The 22,278-nt window shown below is 37.0% G+C and overlaps 1 protein-coding gene across 7 annotated transcripts in view; it reads left to right on the plus strand.

Annotated features, from left to right (window-relative positions):
- UBAP1 (ubiquitin associated protein 1) overlaps nucleotides 1-22,278 on the plus strand; it is a 100,458-nt gene that overhangs the window by 41,738 nt on the left and 36,442 nt on the right. For 2 of the 7 annotated variants that reach the window (XM_074280221.1, XM_074280219.1), the window contains exon 2: nucleotides 952-1,041. The exons of 1 other annotated variant lie outside the window; for it this stretch is intronic. Coding sequence is in view for 1 of the 6 variants with exons in the window: in XM_074280222.1 (XP_074136323.1) it covers nucleotides 11,059-11,293 (235 nt within the window). In the remaining 5 variants the exon portion in view is untranslated. Of the gene's footprint in view, nucleotides 1-951; nucleotides 1,042-11,043; nucleotides 11,294-11,679; nucleotides 12,371-22,278 lie in introns of those variants that run through there. 4 more of the 7 variants (XM_074280215.1, XM_074280220.1, XM_074280222.1 and 1 more) reach the window with 3 other exon arrangements.

Here is a 22,278-nt window from a genome sequence, read left to right on the forward strand (position 1 = left end):
TGTCTTCAGGAAGGAAATTAGGCTTAGGATTCCATGATTTCCACATCAATTTTTGAAGTTGAGGGAAATGATTCTTTTTTTTTTTTTTCCTTGCTTTTGTTTAGAATAAAGGTCACCCTCCCTGATCATTCTAGTAGGTTGAGGGAAGTAGGTAGTTTCAGTTCAGAACTGGAGAACAACAGCTAATTTAATTTTATCCACATTACAATCACACAAATAATTATCATAGATATTGAATGAACATATTTATCTTCATTTATTTATTTTTGCTGAGGCAATTGGGGATAAGTGACTTGCCCAGGGTCATATAGCTAGGAAATATCTGAAACCAGGTCCCCCTGACCCTGCGTGAACATATTATCAAAACAATAATGGGGAAACCATGCAGAATATACAAGAGTTAAGGAGGCTTTAGTACATCACAAGGAGATGAAATCTTAGCTCAATTGGGAAGAAAATGATATCTGGTGAATCTAATTTTAGCAATCTTTGGGGATGGTGGTCCTGAGGATACAAGTAGATTTTAGGATGCCAGTTTTTCTCCACATGCCTGTGGTTATGAAGGTCGAATATTTACCATTTAAAGTTCATGCCTTCTTCTCTCTCTCTCTTTCTCTCTCTCTCTCTCTCTCTCTCTCTCTCTCTCTCTCTCTCTCTCTCTCTCTCTCTCTCTCTCTCTCTCTTTGTCTCTCTGTCTCTGTCTCTCTCTCTCTCTCTCTCTCTCTCTCTCTCTCTCTCTCTCTCTCTCTCTCTCTCTCTCTCTTTTGGAGACTGGGGTTAAGTGACTTGCCCAAGGTCACACAACTAGGAAGTATTAGGTGTCTGAGACCACATTTGAACTCCCGTCCTCCTGAATTCAAGGCTGGTGCTCTATCCACTGCGCCACCTAGCTGCCCCCATGCCTTCTTCTCTTGCTCCATGTCTTTTTTATTTTTTCTCCTTCTCTCTCAGAGACAGCATGCATGAAAAAATCACAGGGCTACATACACAAATGCTACTATGGATATGAGAGCAACAAGGAGGCACCTCAGAAGCACATGGGTCAGTCAGAAAATAACAGGCCTATTTACTGTAATAATTGTTAACATTTATATGGCATTTAAAGTTTTGCAAAGTACTTTATATAAATTATGCTATTTAAGCCTCATAACAATTATGTGAGTTTTAGTTATATTTGAAAGATGTGGAAACTGAGTTGAATGATTAATTCTCTTGTCTGAGTGGCAGAACAGAATTTATTTAGTTGTATATCTGAAATTCAATGGCCTTTGAGCAATGCCATGCTACCATAACTAGCATATTATATATTTAAAAAAATTTTAATAGTAATAGCTTTTTATTTTTCAAAATACATGCAAAATAGCATGATAAATGTGGAAACCCAGAAGAATGGTACATTTTCAACCCACCTGCTGTCCAGGAGAGAGGGGAGGTGAGGAAGGAAGGAGAAAAACTTGGAACACAAGGTTCTACAAGGGCAAATAGAGTATTATATTTTTGAGTATGAATATTTAAGTAAATGTCTACCCTATTTTATTATCCATTTCTTGAGGGCATGGATCATATATCTTCCTTTCTTTGCATTTCTCTCAGGGTGTAATCCAGAATTCTACACTGAGTAAATGTTTATAACAAGGCTAACCTACTATAAATTAAGAAAGCAAGAAAACTCTTTCTTTATCAATATTCTTCACACTCTCTAAGATACCTTGGATGGTTGTTAGCCTTTGTTCTTGAAGAGGACCAAAATGACATCACTATGTTAAAATTATAGTGAATCTGATTGTGGCTTATCAGACAAATACAAGCTTGGAATGCTCTGCCACAGGTTAGACACAAACAGGCCCTATGAACATATGGGGAGAATTCTCTAATTTTACACATTTAGCATTTCTTTTGAGCTAATTCAATTTTTTGCTCATAGAGCACAGCACCTTCTCTAATGAGGGCATGCCATGCTGGGTGATCCCATGAAGTGCCTTCCATGCATACAGTCAATTCTTGAGACCTTGAGAGTGTCTTTGTATAGCTTTTCTAATCATCTTATGAGCCTCTGAAGCTGAGATGCAACAAAGTATGGATCATTCTCTTGCTGTTTGTGCTAATTTTGGCCTAACAATTAACATCAAGAAAAAACACTGGTCCTCCATCAGCCATATGTGGAACCATCAATTATAGCAAATGTAGAAATTTTGAATGCCTTGGAAAAGCTCACTTATCTCGGCAATATATTTTCCAGGCATTGATCATGGGATTGACATGTACTATTACTAAAGCTAGTTCAGTGATGGGAGGTTCTGAAAAAAAGTGTGGGAGAGAAGAGGTATGAGACTGACTCCCAAACTGAAGGTGTACAGAGTCATTGTGCTAATCTCATTGTTATATGCTCGGGAAACATGGACAGTATACCAGTGCCCTGCCAGGAGACTGAATCACTTCCATTTGAATTGTCCATTGTATTGAATAGGAAGATTCTGAACATTACCTGGCAGGATAAGATACCAGATACTGAAATTGTTTCTTGAACTAAATTATCATTTAAACTCCATTGCAAAGAGCATAACTTTGTTGGGCCGGCCATATTGTTCGAATGCTAAAAGTATGCTTGCCAAAAGGATTATTTTATGAAAAATTCACACATGGCAAGTGCTCAAAAGACACCTAACAAACTCATATAACAACCCCCTCCCCCCCCATGTAAAGCACCTCTGAGGAGATACTAAACTTAGGAAAATTTGGGAGGGGAAGATCTTCAGGATTTCTGGTCAAAACAATTGCTTTTAATAATCACTCTGACACAAGTAAACGAAAACTAAGTAGGCTTGGCCTGAGACCTTTTGTTGGTTGATCTATGAGAATCAGAGTAATTTGGATTTAATATGGTCCTTAAGAAAGAAAGAAATTTAGCCTGCGAACCCTACCGAGATAGCTCTGAATGCAGTGAGCCAAGTGTGGGACAAGACTTTGGTCTACAACCTCTGTAGGTAGGAGCTGTTCCACTGAGGACTTGGCAACATATTTAGCTTACTCCCTCCCTTCCTCTTTCCCTTTCTTCCTTTCTTTTCACAATCTAGATTTCTTTCTTAAGAACCTTATCTGAAACCCAAATAATTCTTGACTCTCATTGATTAGCTAATCAAAGGTTCCAGGCTAAGCCTACTTGGTCTTTGTTTTGACCCGGATTGGCTCAGAGTGAATATTAATAGTAATTATTATTTTGGGAAACCCTGAAGGTCTTCCCCTTCAGAACACATTCATATGTCTGTATGTGTGTATATACACACATACACATATACATATATACATATGTTTATATATTTATATGTAAAGTCTATCACACACATATATAACATGCATACATGCTTACACAGATATGATGTGAATCCTAATCTAGCTTGTTCTTAGGAATTGCTAAAATGACCCCATTCAGTTTCTTTATTAATCATAATCAGGTCAGTTCTCTCAGAGTGTTCTGTTTGTATAGAATTAGCCAGAATCTATTGTTAATCCATCCATTCTGTCTCCAAACTTTGAGACAACCTTGATAGGAACTCAGTTTTCCCAGACTATTTAATGTTTTTTGAAATGGAAAAAAAGATTGGCCTCCCCTCCCCTCCCTCAGTCTTAGGTCAAAGGGCCTCAGACTCTCAGAGAAATGTTTGCTCAACTAGATTAAGGGAAGTGTTATGCTCTATGAAGTGCTTGCTCAACAAGGCTCCGAGAAGTATTTATTCCATAAGGATGCTTGCCTAACGATGTTCAATAACCCTGATCTTTTCCAATAATCTATGTCAAACATCTGCCATTGTGTATTCTTCTTACATCCTGTAAACCTCCTATTTTCCCCCCTGTAAGCGGAAAGTCGAGTCACTGTTTAACATCAAATGTAACAGCAAGGCTGAACAAGAATGCTTATAAGTTTGTCCCTACTTCTGTTCTGGACGGAACTCTACAGAGAGATCCATCCCAGCCAGTAATAAATTCTTTCCAAAATTACAAACACCTTGGCTGTCTTGAATTTCATTGTCTGGGCTATCTCATTTTTAAAGATAGTCACCAAATCTCGATATACAATCTCCCTCTGAGATATCAAATCCCTTCCTAGTATTTTCCCTTACTCCCTAAATCCCCCATTCCACAGTCTCCTCTGAGCTATAAAAGGCATGTTTCCCCCCAAAACAAATTGCTCAATCACCTATGACTTTATCTTGCTTAGCTGTAGTTTGTTTTAGCTTGTGAGCTATTTACATAGTAAAACAACAAATTTCTATTACCTGTGATGGATGTTTTGTCATGGTTGCTCCCTATTGTGAACCGAATCTCTGTTATACTATATTTAAAATATTTTTCAATTATGCTCTGCCAAATCAATTTCATATTTCTACTCCATATTATCACTTCTGATGCCTTTATAACCACTACACACGCATACATATATTCTTATTTATTAAACTTAGACCTCTTAAAAATTTTAGATTAAAAAGGCCAACGTCTCTCACTACATTCAGGACCATCCCCAATCATCCTGATCTATATCTAACCACTGGACCCTGGAGGAAAAATTGAGACACAGCCTTATTTCCCTTAAATCTAACTTACTTGCATTTCATGGTAACTATTACTTCCCTGAGGTCATGGTCAGCTTCCAGAAAAAAAGAACAAACAACAATTAGGACAACTTTCCCCAGCAGTGTACCATTCTCCAGAAATTTCCTGCCTTCATAATTGTCTGCCTAGACATACGTGCCCAGTATTCCTTCCCTCAAGACATCTACTTTTGGCACTACCAAATGACAATGAGTTAATATGAAAAGGTACTACTTATACTTATTAATGTTTTGATGTGAGAGAGTTTTCCAGGAGATAATGCCTTAAGCCAAAATAGCTACTTTTGTTGGAATTTCTGTCCAAGTAGAAGGAGAAAATAGTATTGTGGCAGGTCAAGGAGTCAAAAGAAATGGACAGCAAGAAAATAATGTAATAGAATTAGGGCTAGGAGAAATCTTAGAGATAAGTTAGTCTAACTCCGTAATTTTAGAGATAAGGAAATTGTAACTCAAGAGATTTGTCAGAAGTGATTTTTCAGACTTGAAAGAGTTGGAATGAGAGCCCAGTTTCTCAGCTTCCAAATATAGCACTGTTTCCTCTGTACTATGTATGATGTGAGGAAGGTATGTTTCCAGAAATCATAGTAGTCATAGTGCTCTAAGCTCAGCAAAAGGAAATGACTTATCATTTCTCTAATTTATCACAATGAACTCAATTCAGCAAAATTCTCTTAAGCAACTATGTGTGAAAAGCACGCCTAAAATTACAAGACTGAAAAATAAGAGTCAGGGCAGCTAGGTGGCAAAGTGGCAGAGTATTGGTCCTAGAATCAGGAGGACCTGAGTTCAAATTTGACCTCAGATACTTGACTCTAGCTATGTGACCTCTAACAAGGCAGTTAACTTTGATTGCCTTGCTGAGAAAAGAAAAAAACAAAAACAAACAAATAAAAAAAAACCAGTCTCTGCCCCTAAGAAGGTTAATTTAATTGCTTTCTTTTGCTAAAGTTATTTCTGCTGCTTGGGATGCCTTTATCCCCTTCTTTCCCTGGTCTTATTCATCTTTAAAGGCCTAATTTGGATCCCACCTCATTCACAAAGCCATCCCTGATTCCTCTCCCTAAGGATCTCTCATTTCCTCCCATAGTATTTTGCCTATACCTCTTATGCCAGTAATCAGAATTGTTTTTATATTCTAGGTTGTTATTTCAATATCTCTTTTCACATATTGCTTCTCCAAATCCCTCTATCAAGATTGTGAATTTCCTGAGAGCAGAATTATGTGTTATACATTTCAGTATCTTAAAAATCCATTCTTTATAGCATAAAGAATTAATTTACTACAATTTAAATCTATAAATATTTGAATGAGTAAATGAAGGTATAGGCAGTCACTTTATATTAAAATTGTATCTTGCTCTGCTCCCCCAGGTCACCTCTCCCTCCATGCCCCTACTTCTAGTCAATGTAATAAGCAAGTTTATAAGTAGCCAGTATAAACTAGCAATAACAGAAAATAAAATTGCAAAGAGGAGCCTGGAAGTCATATATAAACTGTCCCATAGATCAAAGGAGCATGATTTTTAAATTGTGTCGTATATTAGCTAAGTTTACATACACATAGTGTGCACTGAATCAGGAAATTCATCTAGATTCTACTTGTCAAGGTTTCTGGCCCTATGATATGTAAATTCCAGACAAAATTCAAACCTCTACAATTCTAGAGCAGCAGAACCTTAAAGATACTGTTAATTCTGAGATAAGACTTTGAAGTTTTAACCAGTGATTTGGCTGTGTTAATGAACTTATCCCAAGGTGGCACATATAGGAGTTGGTCTGTTTCCTCCCCTAAATCCTATAAAAATGATATCTCAAATTCCTGTCTGACCTCTTCCCGCCCCCCCAGTATTCTTTCATCTCCATTAGGTCCATGCTGCCTAGTGCCCTCAGTTTTAATCCATCATTAAGTGGATAGATTCTGCCTCTGTTTCCCCTGTTTCTATGCTCACTCTATCTCTGTCTCACTTCTTGCTGCTTATCTCTGCTTTTCTGTGCTTCTTGTCTATAAATCTTATGTGTTCAATTAAAATTCGATTGCTGCTTGATTTCCAAGTGCCAATGATGGTCTTTTCCAGTAAATACTCAAAGGACTGGACATATCTGCTGCTATGGGAGGGGAGATATATACCACATTGCTTCTTTAACAGAAGAGTTATCAGAGGGTTGAAAACTACTCCCATGAAGGGAGTTCTAGGAGTATAGGAAAAGGAGTTAGTCAGGGGCATTGGGTGATCTCATCCTGCCAGGCCCATCATGAGTCACTCTGCAGGGATTCATTCTTCAGAAGTATATGTCACTTCTTAGAGGATAGAAGTTATTGGCTGCTGCATTTCTAGTGACTTATCCCTGGTTCCCTTACAGAAATGGCTTTCAGATTGAGAAATAATTTGGATTAAAAGGTAGGAAACTGGGATGAAGAGATCCTAAAATATCCTAAAATAGGTCAGAATTCAATTCAATGCATTCAGTAAATATTTCTTAATTTACTACTATATAGAAAGTACTGTGCAAGACAGCAAATATAAAGATGAATAAGATAGATTCTAATCCTTAAAGAATTTATAATTTGGGAATTCAGGGATGGAGAATACATTTACTTGTATTACTGATAATTAAGATTTAAATTCTAGTAGGATAAGATAGAAAATAAAGAAATCAGATGAAGGAAAGTCATTTTCAGGCCACAAAGAGCTTTTTTGTGGTTCAATGGGGAGCTCCATGGAAATACAAATATGATAGGAAGTATAACCTCTAGTACTAAGAGAGATACTCATTTATTGGAGAAAACAGGATATGTAAGTATATATGCATATTCATATAAAATAGTCTCAGATTACAGACAAAAATGATGACTAAACCTAAGGAAGTAAAATTAGATATAAACTTAGGAAGTAAAACCAGATATAAATTTAGGAGTCAGGAGAAATTCTAAAGTATGTGAGATGCTCCCCAAGTCAGTCACTAAGCAAAACTTTACTTGCAACGATTTAAAGTTTAGGTTCAGCAAAAGAGCTGTATTTCTAGTTCATCTAACCATCTCTAATCCCCTTCACCTACAAGCAGGAAAGAGACAGGGGCTAAATTTGTAGTCAGATTCTTATTCTGCGTCCTTCAAGTCCCTGCAAATCATTTAATTTCTCTGACTTCAGTTTCTCTGAATGAAGGTGTGGTGGCGGTTGAATAGAAATTTCTGAGGCTATGTCTAATTCTAACCATCTGTGAATCCATAAAGTAGTGGGCTCCTCTTTATCATAGGGACTCAGCAAGGCAGTTCTAAAGAGGTTTTTATTTGTATAAAATTCACAGCCCCCATAAAGTCTTGGAGACCAAGGTTGGATTACAGCACCCAAATAAAGGATCTATATGAAGAATTAAGATAAGCTTTGGAAGACTTTATATCAATATATGTGGAGAGAAATTTTCCAGAGATTCTGAGTTGGTATGGTGCCCAATACCTTCTAAGTGATGGGAAATAGAGTGTTTGCTCTTGCTATTTTTTTGTCAAAGATAATTTATATTAATTGGTTAAATGAAGCTGAGGAGCTAAGAACTAGAAGCTAACATTTGGAGAGAGAACACACTTGAGTGGAGTTTGAGCTGATACCATTAGAGAAGAATCATCCTCAACTTTTCAATTGTACTTAAAATTCTGAGGGGGCTGCCACGCTGTGGAAGATTGAACTCAAAGCATTGTGTCATGCACAATGTAAATTGTGAATGGAAACAACAACAACAACAAAAAAAATGAAACTGAGCTTAATGTTATTATAATGACCAAGCTTGGCCAAAAGAAAAGTTGTGAAAATATATCTCTCTCCTTTTTTGCAGAGATGGAAGACTATGAATATAGAACATTGCATACATAGTTCAACACAGTTAATGGATTAGTTAATTGTTGGTTGAGTTGAATGTTTATTTACTTATGAATATTACAAACTCGATCTAGATAAAGGGGCATTCTAGGCAACAGGTGAACTTCTTAATGCCTCACAGTGCCTCCAGGTTTCCTTCCTTAAAACCAAGAAACCAGAGGTCTGGATCAAAAATAAGTAAATTTAGCTGTTTAACTCATAGGAGAAAAGTGGTTTTGAAAACCTGAAAGAACCAAATGAATTAAGGCTTTTTAAGGAGGTTTTCAGGGTAGTTTTCCAGGCAGTTTGAACCATCAAATATCCCCATACACTTTGATAACTCCGTAATATAATAGATTTAGGCATTTTCTCCAATATTCATGTTCTCACAAAAGTTCTCCACAAATCTTCTACATAACATTCTAGCTCTTTCTTCCAGTTCTTTTGACATTTGTTGGATACACGTGAATCACGTGTTAATTATAATAATTGTTTGATTTGTTAATAGGAGCAGGAAGTTGTGTGTATGAAGAATGTACTAATCTCTCATTTCCAGCAGGTGTGGAACTTCTGACCATGCATAAGTGGAATGCTTTTAACTGCTTATCCTTTACCCTTTAACTTGGAGAGTCTGCAACTTCTCTATAGGTTTGGAACAAAAAGCTCTTTGGCTAAGGTTTAGAAATGACAATTTCCTTCAATCTCCTCCATGAAAGTATGGTTAAATTCTATACCTTAAAAGAGCAGGGTTTGTTTTTTTCCCATTTAGAAATGTAGCAATAGAAGCATAACAAAACTATAATTACTTATGTACAGTTAAAATCACAATTATGCTACTAAGAGTGAAATTTTCCCATAGATGTGTTTTCCATTTCTCGGTGTTTCAACTTAGGTAACAAACTACTTTGCTTATATCTACTTCAGTTTCTTCTCTCATCTAATTATCTTCTGAATAAGGATATTCAATTAAAAAAACAAACAAACAAACACCTACTCCACTTAGTAAGCAGCTCCTATGCAGGATGACTGAGATGCAAAGATAGAAAATGATAGAAACTTGTCATGAAGGAGGTTGAAATCTAAAGGGATGAAGAAAATGACATGAATACAAATAAGTAATGACACAAGGTAGCTTATACTAGGAGCAAGGTGGAGCAACACAAAATGCTGTAAGAAATTTACATGATTTCTGTCTGTGGTTGGAGAGCATACCAGGGACAGTTTCATGGAGGAAGTGGTTTCTGAGCTGCACCTTGAGACAAAGGAGGAAATTAAATTCTAAGCATAGAGGGTTTCATGAGCAAGAACAGTAGCACTGTGGGGACAGGATTGGGAGGGGGCAGTTGGAATATAAGAAGGGGTATGATACGGCTGGAGAAGCAAGTTGTGGAAAGTCTTAAATGCCAGGGAAAGCAGTTAAAAATGCCACGTTTTCAACAGGTTTCTACTGAAGGTTTTTTGAGTGGTGATATGACTAGAGCAACAGTTGGGAAGGTTACTCAGGCAGCATAGTTAGGAGTGGATTGAAGATCTTGTCTTCGGAAGGGGTGATCTGCTTACTTTCTCTCAGCAGAGCAATGTGGATTGTAGGGTAACTATGTGGAAGCCTATGTATCATCAGATATGATTAATGTGTTGTTTTGTTTAATATGTTTATTATATGGGAGGATTCTGTGGGAGTCTTGTCATGGAGAAGAGACAAAGAAACAAAAATAAAACGATATTTTTTTTTAAGAAAAATTTTCTAGATATAATATCATAGATTTAGATTTAAGAGAGACTCTAGAAGGCAATGAATACAACCAATTCATTGGTCAGATGAAGAACCACAGATCCGGGAAGATGAAGTGTTTAGTGGAATAGTAGAAGTGTAACAGGTAGGACTTGAACTTAGGTCCTCTCATTCTGGTGCTACATCTTTCCTCTGTGTCACGGTGTCTGATTTGTTCATGTACTGGGGCAAGTGGCTGAGTCTAAAGCATTCACCCCTAATTCCCAGCTATGTGGATTCGCCCATGTTTGATATCTGAAGTTTTTGATTGTTCAATATCATTTTAATCAAGTTATTCCTCTTCATTTTTCAAAAATAAGGAAACTGACGCTCAAAATACTTACTACCCCATGCACCCGTCCTTTAGAAGTAAAATAACGCCTCTTGTCGCCTGGTTATTGTCCGAGATGGTCTTTGAACTGAGGTATACCCAACCCGAGGTGACAGTTTGTGGAAACAGATATGTGTGTGTGTGTGTGTGTGTGTGTGTGTACACAGTTTTCCCACAGATATAGGTGTGTATGTTCACAAAATGGGATTCCTCACAAACTCTTGAGCATTTACCACATTGCTTTGTATCACGTGACATTTGTTTATATTACTAGACTACACAGCTCTAGAGGGCAGGAACTTAACTTTGCATCCTCCAGCATTTTGCATAGAACCGCACGAAGGGAGCGAGGAACGGATGTTTTTAAGTGGAATCAGACAATCCAGTAGCTCCAATAAATCCTACAGTCTACCCACAACGCCCCAGGGTAGGGAGGGGAGAGATTATGTCATCGTCAGCTCCTCCCATTGGTTAGGGGAGGTCCTGGAGCGCGGCGCGATGACGAAGGCCGCGGGAGGGGAGGAGAGCAAAGGGAGGAGAGAAGGAAGCGCACAATATGGCGGCGGCGGCGGTGGTGGCTGGGCCCGGGGAGGGCAGAGCCGGAGGCGGCGCCGTTCACTCTCCCTAGGGTCTGCTGTAAGGGCTGCAGGGACCGAGCCGGGACGTTCGGCCGGCCGGCCGGCGGCGATAACTTTGAAGCCTCGGCGGCGGCGACGGCAGCGGCGGCGCTCGGGTGAGTGGCTGTCGGGCTCTGGGGCCTCCGAGGAGAGCGACCCGGGCTGGGGGGAGGGGAGGGCGGAGGGACTCGGGGTGAGGGGCACAAGCTGAGGGGCGGGGTGAGCGAAACTCGTCCCTACGGCTAGGACGGAGGAGCGGCCTCCAGGCCCTCCCGGCCTCGGTGCTATACAGCTGAGGTTTGAGGGGTTCGAGAGGGCATAGGGGCCGGGTGGGGGGAGGGAGGCGGGAAGCGGGTGAAGGGAAAGGGGGCCACAGGGAAAGATGGGGCCAGTGAGAAGGCCTGGTGTAGGGAGGTAAGGGAGGAGACGTTGCTAGGGGTCAGGTGTCGGGTCTGACTCGGGGCAGAGGTGGGCTGAGCTGAGAGGAACCGGGAATGTGCCGGAGGAACCGGAATTGTGGCGAGGTGGGCCCTGTGCTCTGGTAATGAGCAGGAGGCACCAAGTTCACTGTAGGATTTGTGATACTCTGCCCCATTGTTTATTCCTAACATCACCTATGTCTCTCAACGTCTGCCTGTCTCTTGTGACTTAGAATAGTTTTCCCCCAAAAGACATAGAAGAGGAATTTAGAATCTCGGTTGTGGGTCAGGTTCCATTTCATGTAGCACTGATTCTTAAACTTTCTGGCGTTTTCACACACTTGTTTGGTTTTACTTCCAAAAAATGGCCCAGGTATAGAAAGCGATTTAAAAAATTAAAAAGCCTTAGGATTTTGGAATTTTATTTTGGAAACAGCAAGATAATTCGGAGAACCAGGACTAGAAATCAGTGTTAAATTTGGTTATCGTTCTGTCACTCGTTTCTAAACTTTGCTTCTCCCCTCCCCACTTCTCTCTTCCTTGGTGCTATTTCTTTTCATTATTATCTCTTCAGATTTGGTCATAAAGGAAAAGTCATATCTGTGAGTTTGCTAACTTGATGTTAGAGTCTCCAGTAGCCAGTAGAGTTTCAGTTGTATCTTTTGGGTTGTGTAAATTGAAATTGCTAAATTCCAACCCAATTAATGGGAAATTATATTTAAAATATGTCATTTTAAAGCTCAAGAATATGAAGTGTCCCACGGAGTTTAAAAGGTGTCTGTTAACTCATTAAGCTACACTCTTCCTTTAAAAAATGTCATAAAGTAGTATTTTATAATTAAAAGCTATTTTACCTTTTATAAGTACATGAGCCTGTGCTCATAAAAGGATAAGGATGTTTTCGACGCTATTACTTGTTGTTTTTGCCTCTTCTCATATAGGGTATCTTGGTGTGAGCCATTTAAAACTTTAATACCCTCCACCGTAGATTTACAAATCTGATACAAATCCTTGGGATTTGCTACTAGTACGGGGACTTTTTGACAAATGGAGGTGGGGCAGAGAGATTTAAACATGACAAAAGAATTGTAGTGCTTGAATTTCTGGAAGTTTAGTCCAAAACTTCTCAACCTCAGCATGACACCTTTTTATTTGCCAAATTATTTCTCTCTGATTTTTAAAATCACCCCCCCTTTTTTTTTACACTTAATTCACCTGTTGTTGTTTTTTTTTTTTTTTTTTTTTTTTTTTTTTTTTTTTTAGTTTTTATTTTCAAGATAAATGCATGGGTAATTTTACAGAATTGACAATTGCCAAATCCCTTGTTCCAATCCCCCCAGCAGGTTGACCAATACATGTCAAATATGTTTAACCCTTGTTTTGAAGGAGAACATGGCAACATACATAGTTTTGGATTTTTGGATAGATTATCTTGAAAAGAATAGTATAATAGTCTTCAATGTGTCCTTCGATTGGTAATTGCCAGAATTCTTGTGTGTGTTGTTGTTAGTTTTAGCCTTCTGATTTTTGAGGTAAAGTGTTAATGAAGATCTTTGGATATTTTCATTCATTGGTTAGATAGCCTAATGATATATTTTCATATTTCTATACAGCATTACAATGAGAAAGTGATATTCTACCCACTGGACCTGATTGTAGGCGGAACATTAGAAATTTTGTTTTCCTGATTGCTTTTAGTAGTTAGTTACTTTCATGCTCGAATTATTTGAGAAATCATTTTGAATATGAACTTTTTGTTTCTTAAATGATAATTTACAGTTAAGTACAGAAAATGTTTTATACTCCATCCTAAATTGTACTTTGATGTGATGGAACATTCTGGATATAAGATTATGAAAATGGGAAATTTCAAATCATAAAAGCTTTTTGAGAGTGGTAGAAATTTCATTTTAAGCTTTTGTACATATAATGGTGGAATATATTTTGTACATATAATGAATAGTATGTGGAAAAAATAAGATTGTTCCTTTTTAGTTTCACTTTAAATGGAGAATATTTGTAAATTAATAAAAATACTCTTGGTTTACTGCTATGATAGCTTTGAGTCTAAATATTTATTGAAATTTACTGAAATTTTAGATATATAATGATTTGTTGGATTGGTGTAGATAATGATCTCCAAATTATCCCATCCCTAATAAAAATATTTAAGCATACACTAACATCATGTGTTTTTACTTTTTTTTATAAACTATATATACAGTATTGTACTAATACATGTATAAATTTTGATATTATACTATTGTACTAATATTGTACTAATAGTTATGTGCATTCTAAAGTTAATACAAAGATAGATTCAAACAGGATGAGCTAAAAAATGCAATAATATTTCATTTGGCAATCCTAATTCTGTTGAGGTAATGAGGACCAAACATAGGATGCTTACTGTGAATTGTCAGATTAAATATGTCCACTGATTAAGTATGTGGAGTGAGGAAGAATAAGAAATTGAATATGACATTAAGGATAGGTATACTGAAGATATAGCCTGAAGATAGCCTGGATTGGAAAGATGTCAGTGCTCTTGACAGAAATAGGGAAGTTGGAAAGAGGGGAGAGTTTGGAAAGAGAGGGGAAAGATAATGTAAAAGGATTTCTCTTGCAAATTGCAACCCATCCATGTCCCTGCTCATCTATGTAATTCATTTTTTCCAAAGAAAATAAAAAGAGGGGAGATGGGACTCTATTTACTCACTTGTCAAGAGCCACTTAGCTAACCTCCAGAGGGATGCTGGTCACAACTAGGATGTCTGAGAAACAGCATAGGATAGGCACAAGATTGAAAGGAATTTCCCTAATGGCATCAGGATAGTAGTACTATCTTCTTCGCTGAGGCAAATTCAGTATAGTTTGAAAAAGATTGAAAAGTTGTGTCTACCTAACCACTGCCTCTGAATTAAAGCCACAATCATGAGATTGTGGGGACCTGAATTTTCCACTTTAGATCACTGGTCTAAAAACAGCATTTCCCCAATTAAATTTGACATAGAAAATGTTAGGATTTGATATATTGTTGGAATCCCTAAGTATAAATCAAAGGTTTTATACTTAATACTTGGCAGCATTTTAGAAGAAATGAAACCTATTTTCATATTTGAAAAGTGCTTTGTGTAATTCATATTTGATACATGCATGATTGTGGAGTTAATATTTTAGAAGGAAAAGTATTGCTATATTGATGTTTTTTATTTTCAAAGAGCTCTCAGTATGTGGAACACTAGGGCTCTGCATGACAATTTTGAATATAGTGGAGAATAAATATTTTCCAGAAATAACATGCTTCTAAAGTGATTGTTGAAAAACCATTTTGGGGATTAGGACTATATCTGTGATTTCATTGGTATTATAGGGAATTTCAGAGAAGGAACTTTTTATGCATGCAGTTCTGTTAGTAGTCTTAATGATATGTGATAATAATAGCTAGCATTTATTTAATACTAAAGTTTATAAAGTAATAGTTTCCTCCTCTCCACAACCCTATGAAGTAAATGCTATTCTCCCCATTTTTATAAGGTGAAAAAACAGGCTGAAAAAGGTTAAATGACTCTGCTAGGTGTAGAGTGCCGAACTCTAGAGAAGTATACTTGAAACAAGGTGTGTTAACTCATCGGAATTAATGAGATAATGATTTTAGTTTACATATACTTAGTATGGTGATATAATGGTTCTTCAGTTCACACATATTCAGTATAATGTAATGATGTAATTATAATAGGGTTTTTAAACTGGGGACAAAGTCAGACTTGGGGGGGAAGACTGGTTGAAACTGGTAGAGTATCAAAATGGTGGATGAGACTGGGTCAGACTATGACAGATACAAGACTGTAGGAGACAATAGACTTTGGACTTTATTCTTGTCCACTTTCTGTCTATCCTGATGAGACCAAGGTCCTTCAGGAGGACATCCAGAAAGCTAGCCTGAACATTATAGCTAGGATTTTAAGAAGTTGCATAGAGCAGAGGTATCTCTCTTTACTGAACCACATTAAAATGTAATTGGGAAAAGCTTAACAAAATAAAAATGCAGTACAACTAAGATTGTAGTAAATTTGTGATTTTCTGAGAAAATATAGCCTACAAGGATCTGAAACTATGAGTTCGACTTCAGTGGAGCTCGAGAAATTTTGACTTTCCCAGAGTCACATAGCCAGTAAATGTCAAAGATGGAACTTGAATCCACATCTTCCTGGCTCTGAGGTTAGCTCTGTTCCCTATACATTAACAGATTAAAAAGTAGTTTTAAGACTCTCTGTTGCAGCTGCCTGATAGCAATGTGTTTTTTTTTTTTAAATTGAAATGATAGTTTAATCTGAGAGTTAAGAATTCAGAATTTGAATCACTCCCATAATATGACTTGTTTTAAAAGAAAACAAATTGTGTGTTTGCATATGTCTATTCAGCATTTAAAGCTATTTGACTAGATAAGTGATTCAAAGTGATTTCATAGTGGCTAGAATTTTTCCCATCTATTGCAGAATCAAATTCAGGCCGTGTGGTGACTAAGTGTTGTAAATATTTTTAAAAATTCCTAATTAATCTATGTTCCAAGAAAACTAGAATTGTTATTTGTAGCTTTGCTAACTAAACATTTCATAATGTTTAGCATTCCAATGGGAAAAACAACACATGAAAGTTTCAGCTCTGAAAGGCCCTTATGGGGCAGTATCGAAGTAAATTAAATGCCTTTTCTTTAATAGCACTTCCTTTGAACATAGAACAGGTGATATAGTGTGAACATAGAACAGGTGATATAGTGCCCATAAAGCATCTTCAAAAGGCCATAAGACTCTAGTGTAAGGGTAGTGTCCAAAGATGATGCCTTACATTTGTATAGAGCTTTATAGTTTGCAGAGCGTTATTACCTTATTGTCTTTGACTATGATAAGATAGACAAAAGCTTACTCCCAATTTTATGTAGTTGAGGAAAATAAGATTTGGAGAAAACAAGTAATTTATATAACAGCAGTGAATATATTAGGTGATAGGATTTCTCTGCCATCATTTTTTCTATTTTGTTATTCATAGCTTTTTATTACATGATAGTCTTAATTCAAATCAATCATTTATTAAATACCTACCATAGACCAGAAACTTCTCCTGGGTTCTTGGTACTGTGGCTATAATGACAAAAATAACAACTTTATGCCCTAAGAGGACTTAAATTCTATGGGGAAGATTCATTGTGTTTATAAAGAAACAAATATAAAGCATATATAAAATAGAGGAAATTTTTTGAGGAGGGGTAGTCAGAGAAAGCAAAGCCTCTTCTATGCAGTCATGTCAGAGTTGAGACCTAGAAGAAGTATATGAGAAACCAGAGGTAAGGAAGTGGGATGTGGGTGAGGGATGGGAGAGAGACTGAGAATATGAATGAGCAAATAAGTCCTTTGGTTGGATTGAGAAGCATGTAAAGGGGTTTAATATAGAAAGGCTAGAAAAGTATAATGCACCTAGCATCTAAAGAGTTAATGTATTTAAATAGGAGTTTGTATTTTGTCTTTGGTTTAATAGCTTTTTATTTACAAGATATATGCATAGGTAATTTTTCAGCATTGATAGTTGCAACTTTTCTCCTCCTTCTCCCCACCCCCTCCCCCAGATGGGAGGTTTTATCTTTGATTTAATAGAGAATTAATAGAATTTCTTTAGCATGAGTGTTGTGATATGATCAGACCTGTGCTGTAGAAAATATATTGTGGTAATTCTGAAGAATAGACTAATTGGGAGGCTTTCACAATAGTTGGACAAGATTATGGTGACTGAGGGCCTGAACTTGGATGGTGACTTTATTAATGCTAAGGAGTTAATAGATAGAAGAGATGTTGAAGAATGAGGAATGAGTCTCTGATCTGGGGTTGTGTACTTGGTTTACCTGAAAGATGAGGGTACCCTTGTTGCTGAATTTGACAAGCCTATGGAAGTGTGTAGTAGTCATTTAGTTACTGCAGTAGTGGAGCTCAGAGATTTGTGACATTTAGACTTTGGGGTTATGTGCATATATGAGATAATTGAAGAGATTAAAGCTAATGCTCACTGTGGGAAGATAAGAGGATTTGGGAAAGACTCATAGAAGGCCTCCACATTTAGTTAAGAAAATTGTAGCTCAGTGGATAGAGCACCAGCCCTGAAGTGTGGAGGACTTGAATTCAAATATGCTCTCAGACACTTAACACATCCTGGCTGTGTGACCCTGGGCAAGTCATTTAACCCCAATTGCCTAAAAAAAGAAAGAAAGAAAATTATAGAGCAGTTCAGGATATAGTGAGGGTTAAAGTATTGAAAAAGAACCTTTGGAGTTGGCATTTAAGATCATTGAATTTCAGGATGAGGTTGGGGAGCATAGTAAAAAATAACTCATTTTTTTCAAAAGCATTTATAAAAATTTAGAAGGTCTTCAGTACTTTTGAATTGTGTTGTTTCAGTTATATCTAGTTCTCTGACTCCATTTGGGGTTTTCTTAAAGATATTGGAGTGGTTTGCCATTTCCTTCTCCAGCTCCTTTTTACAAATGAGGAACTGAAGCAAGTAGAGTTAGCTAGTAAGTAAATGAGGCCAGATTTGAACTCAGAAATATTTCAGGGCTAGGACTCTATCCTAGGTGCCCACTAGGATAAAACAATTCAAATATTAAGGTTGAAAATTGAATAGGAGGTAAGAAAGTTGAAGTGACTATTAGATTTAAAAAAAAAAAAAAAACCTTGAACTTGACTGTGAAATAAGTCATTAATCAATAAATATTTCTTAAGTGCCTTCAATATGATTGGTACTTTGCTAAATACTATGGATACCAGATTAGAAGGAAAAAAACAGTTCATATCCTCAAAAAGCTTACAGTGTGCTGGGAGAAGATGCACAAAAGAAATCTGTTAAGTGAGAAAGAGGGGATGGTACCTGGGACATCATGGAGAAGTCCCAAAAGCAGTGTAGTCAGGTAAGAAATAGGATGTCTATGCTGAATGATACTTAAATGTGGTTTTAGAGTTTATCCTCTCTCAGAGGGGTAGAAGACAGCGGTCAATTTTTTACTCACCTGATATATGCCAGGATCGAGGTTATAGATAGTCCCTTTAGCTTATAATCTAATGAGGAAGATAGCAAGCAAGCAAACTTATGCAAAGCAAGGTATGTACACTATAAATATAAAACAATTAATAGAAGGGAGGCATTTAAGATGGTTTGGGGAAGACTTCCAATAAAAGATGGGCTTCTAGTTGGGAATTGAAAGAAGCCAAGGAGGTCAGGAATCAAAGCAGAGGAAGGAAGAGCTTTCTAGGGATTGGGGGTGGGGATGGGGGGGAGAGGAGACAGTCAGATGGAACTCCAGAGATGGGTTTGTGGTACAGGTAGGAGATAGTGTCACTGGTTCTAAGAGTGGGGAACAAGGTGTAAGACTGGAAATATAGGAAGGATTTAGGTTATGAGGGTTTTGAATGGTAGGGCATTTTTTATTTGTATTCTGTAGGCAGTAGGGAGCCACTGGAGTTTGAGTGTGATTTGCTTTTTTAAGAAAATCACTGTAATGAATGAATGGAAGATGGGTTGGACTGTGGAGATCAATCAGAGCCAATATACAGGCATAAAGTTATGAAGGTTTGCACCAGAATGGTGACAGTGTCAGAGAATAGAGGGTATAAAAATAAAATCTATGAGGGGGAGGAGAGGAGGAGGAGAGAGAAGGGAATGGAGAGATCGGGGAATGGAAAGAGCATGAATCAATGAATGAATGAAGGAATCAACCAGCAGATACATATTAAGCACTTAATATATATTAATTACACAAGATACAAATAGAAAAATAACAAAGTCCCTGCTCAAAGATCTCACACATTTCAATGGGAAAAACAACACATGGAAAGTTTCAACTCTGAGTCACATGGAAAGGCCCTTATGAGGCAGTATCAAAGTAAATGTAGATGATTTTTCTTTACTCTCACTTCCTCTGATAAACACATCAGTTTTCAGATGCTGAACCATTTGGACTGTGCCAAAGACTTTGGAGGCAAGAACTTTCTTTTCTGACTCTTTAATAGCTGTGCCTTATAGCACCTGAAGGAGCAATTGGCAGACTCCATAGGAGTTGCTACTCAGGATGATGTCTGAGGGCATTGGGTTTAGAAGCCTTGCCATTGCTAGAACTCTTGGGTTCTGGGTCCTGGACTGTTTCCATTGAGATCTTAGAAGTGGTGGTTTGACTTGTCAAGCACGTGCTGTTTCCTGACCTCCCTTAGGTTGCTCCCTTAGCTAGACTGATTTGCCTGCCCTTTATGTGGCAGTTGGTTGGTTGGTAGTTGGTGGGAATGGCTGACTCCTTCTCCACAGGAGTTACTTTTCCAGATGATGGCTCTAATGATTGGACTGGAAACAGAAATGGTGGTGTGGTGTTTGCTGAGCCTAATTTCTTGTTCATCTGCAGTTGTTCAGCAGATGTTGGTAGTGGAAGAAGGTGAACTCCTCTTCAAAGTTTTTTCAAATTTTTTTTCCACTCACTGATGAGTGGGTAGTAGGTCATAGTTGGTATCTTACCTGAAATCTAAGTGCTGTACATAATTGCAGCAAAATGAAAACAGAATAGCTTGACAAGGCAAATTTTCATCCAAACTCTATTTATAATGAAGCATTCCTAGCCAATACTGAAAATCTTTAAAAAATAGTTATTGATGCTTTCTGTCTTTGTATTGTTATTTTAGCCTTTCTCTTCCTCCAGATTAAACCCTCCTTTATATTAAATAAGCAAAAATGTAGGCCCTACATCTTTAGTATTCACACCTTTGCATTAAGATTCGGAAAAAAATAAAAACACTAATGGAATCATTGTTATCTCTTAGCAGCAAAACATCATTTTTCTTCCAAATTATAACTAGCATGAACCTAAGCTTATCAAATTTTTGAAATTGATTTGGTGAATTCAACTATGTTGGCAAAATGATGTAAAGAGTAGTGGACTGATTTCAGTCCCAGCTCCACAACTAACTTTACCTGGGCCTTTATTTCCTCATTTAGCAAAATAATTTAGTTTAAATTAGGTAGATTCCTTCAAACTTTAAAATTCCATGATTCTGTATCAAAAAAGTCTATTGGAAGAATACTATTAAAGTTTTTACTTTTTTTTTTTTTAACTTTAATGACAAGCACTAAATTAAAAAAAAGATTTAAGACCCTAATGTCTTAGAATTGGAGAATAATGACTTATTAGTAGTCTTGCTTCTAATTCTACTCCATTTTACCTCATTTCTTTGTGAGGTAAATCTTCCCTCATATTAGCTCAATAGGTTAAGACTGTTGATGATATGGAATAGTGCTCCCACTCTTTTTGTGGGAAGATTTGGAATCACAGAGAGGAGATAGCTATTCCACTGAAGTCTCTTTTCTTAATGATAGAAATTCCCCAGCAAATCTTTGGAAAGGTCATGACAACTAACTGATCCATGGATTTTAATCTCTATGGGGTTCCGCCAAAATATTAACAGATCATTTGTTTGGTAGGAAAAAAGAGTGTATGAATGAAAAATACTTCCTTTAGGGAATGACAAGTACTTACAGTTCTCAAATGCCATGTGTTTCCCCACGAGAAAAGTGACCCCTAAAATATGAAGTTTTCAAATGAAAATTAAATTATCTACCATATGAAAACATGTTTTGGCTTCACTAAAAACTTTGCTTCACAATTTTTTTAGCAAGAGATAATCTCCAAGTTTCCATCCAACTTTAAATCTATGAAATGATACAGCAATTTACATTCATTCTACACTCACTTTTTCCATACATTGTTATGTATCCTTATATTGTCATTACATTTGGATTCAGATATTCTCCAAATATGGGGATGGGGAGGAAGGCCAGAAGATAAAGGAACAACTGGTTAAACTATAGTTTGCATTTTTCATTCATGGACTATGAAGTCCATCTCATTTGGTGAGCCCTTGTATTCCTCAATTATCATTGAAAGCTTTTGTATCTTTAGTAATTATGAGATTATCAAATAAAAAGCTTAGGCCAGGGTCATATTATCCCAGGGGCTACTATAAAACAGTGTAAATACAATCTTTAAGAACCAAGTTTATGCCAAGGATTATGGGATTACAGATTTAGAGCTCACACCAAGTGATTTCTGGATCCTCAAGGTAAATAAAGATTTTAAACCTGGGAGTTATGAAAATTTTCATATGTCTTGATAATTATGTTTTAGTAATTGATTTATCATCCTTTGCATATTTTATCTTTATAAACATTATTTTGAGAAGGGATCCTTTCCAGACTTCCAGAGGGATCCATGGCAGAAAAAAAGTTAAGAATCCCTACTCTGGTCCGACCCTCTTATTTTACAAATAAGGAAACCAGGGCAGAGTGATTAAATAACCCAAGTCCTCTGACTCTAAATCCAGAGTTGTTGACACTTCATTAAGCTGCCTTCCAGTGAAGAACAGGCTCACAGAGTTAAATAGTTTGCCCAAGATCATACATGACTAGTAATTGGCAAAGGTGGGATTCCAACATGTTTTTCCTTTCTCCCAAGTTGAGCATTCTATTTAGTATGGCTTGGAATTTCTCTTAATTAAAGGCATAAAGTGAATATGCTCAATGCAAAGAAAGTTAAATTTAATTATATTATGGGCATTTAGGAGCATATGCTACAACAACAATGTTGTTACAGAGCAAGT

The sequence above is a fragment of the Sminthopsis crassicaudata genome, chromosome 1 (assembly GCF_048593235.1).
Source record: "Sminthopsis crassicaudata isolate SCR6 chromosome 1, ASM4859323v1, whole genome shotgun sequence".
NCBI classification, from domain to species: Eukaryota; Metazoa; Chordata; class Mammalia; order Dasyuromorphia; family Dasyuridae; genus Sminthopsis; species Sminthopsis crassicaudata.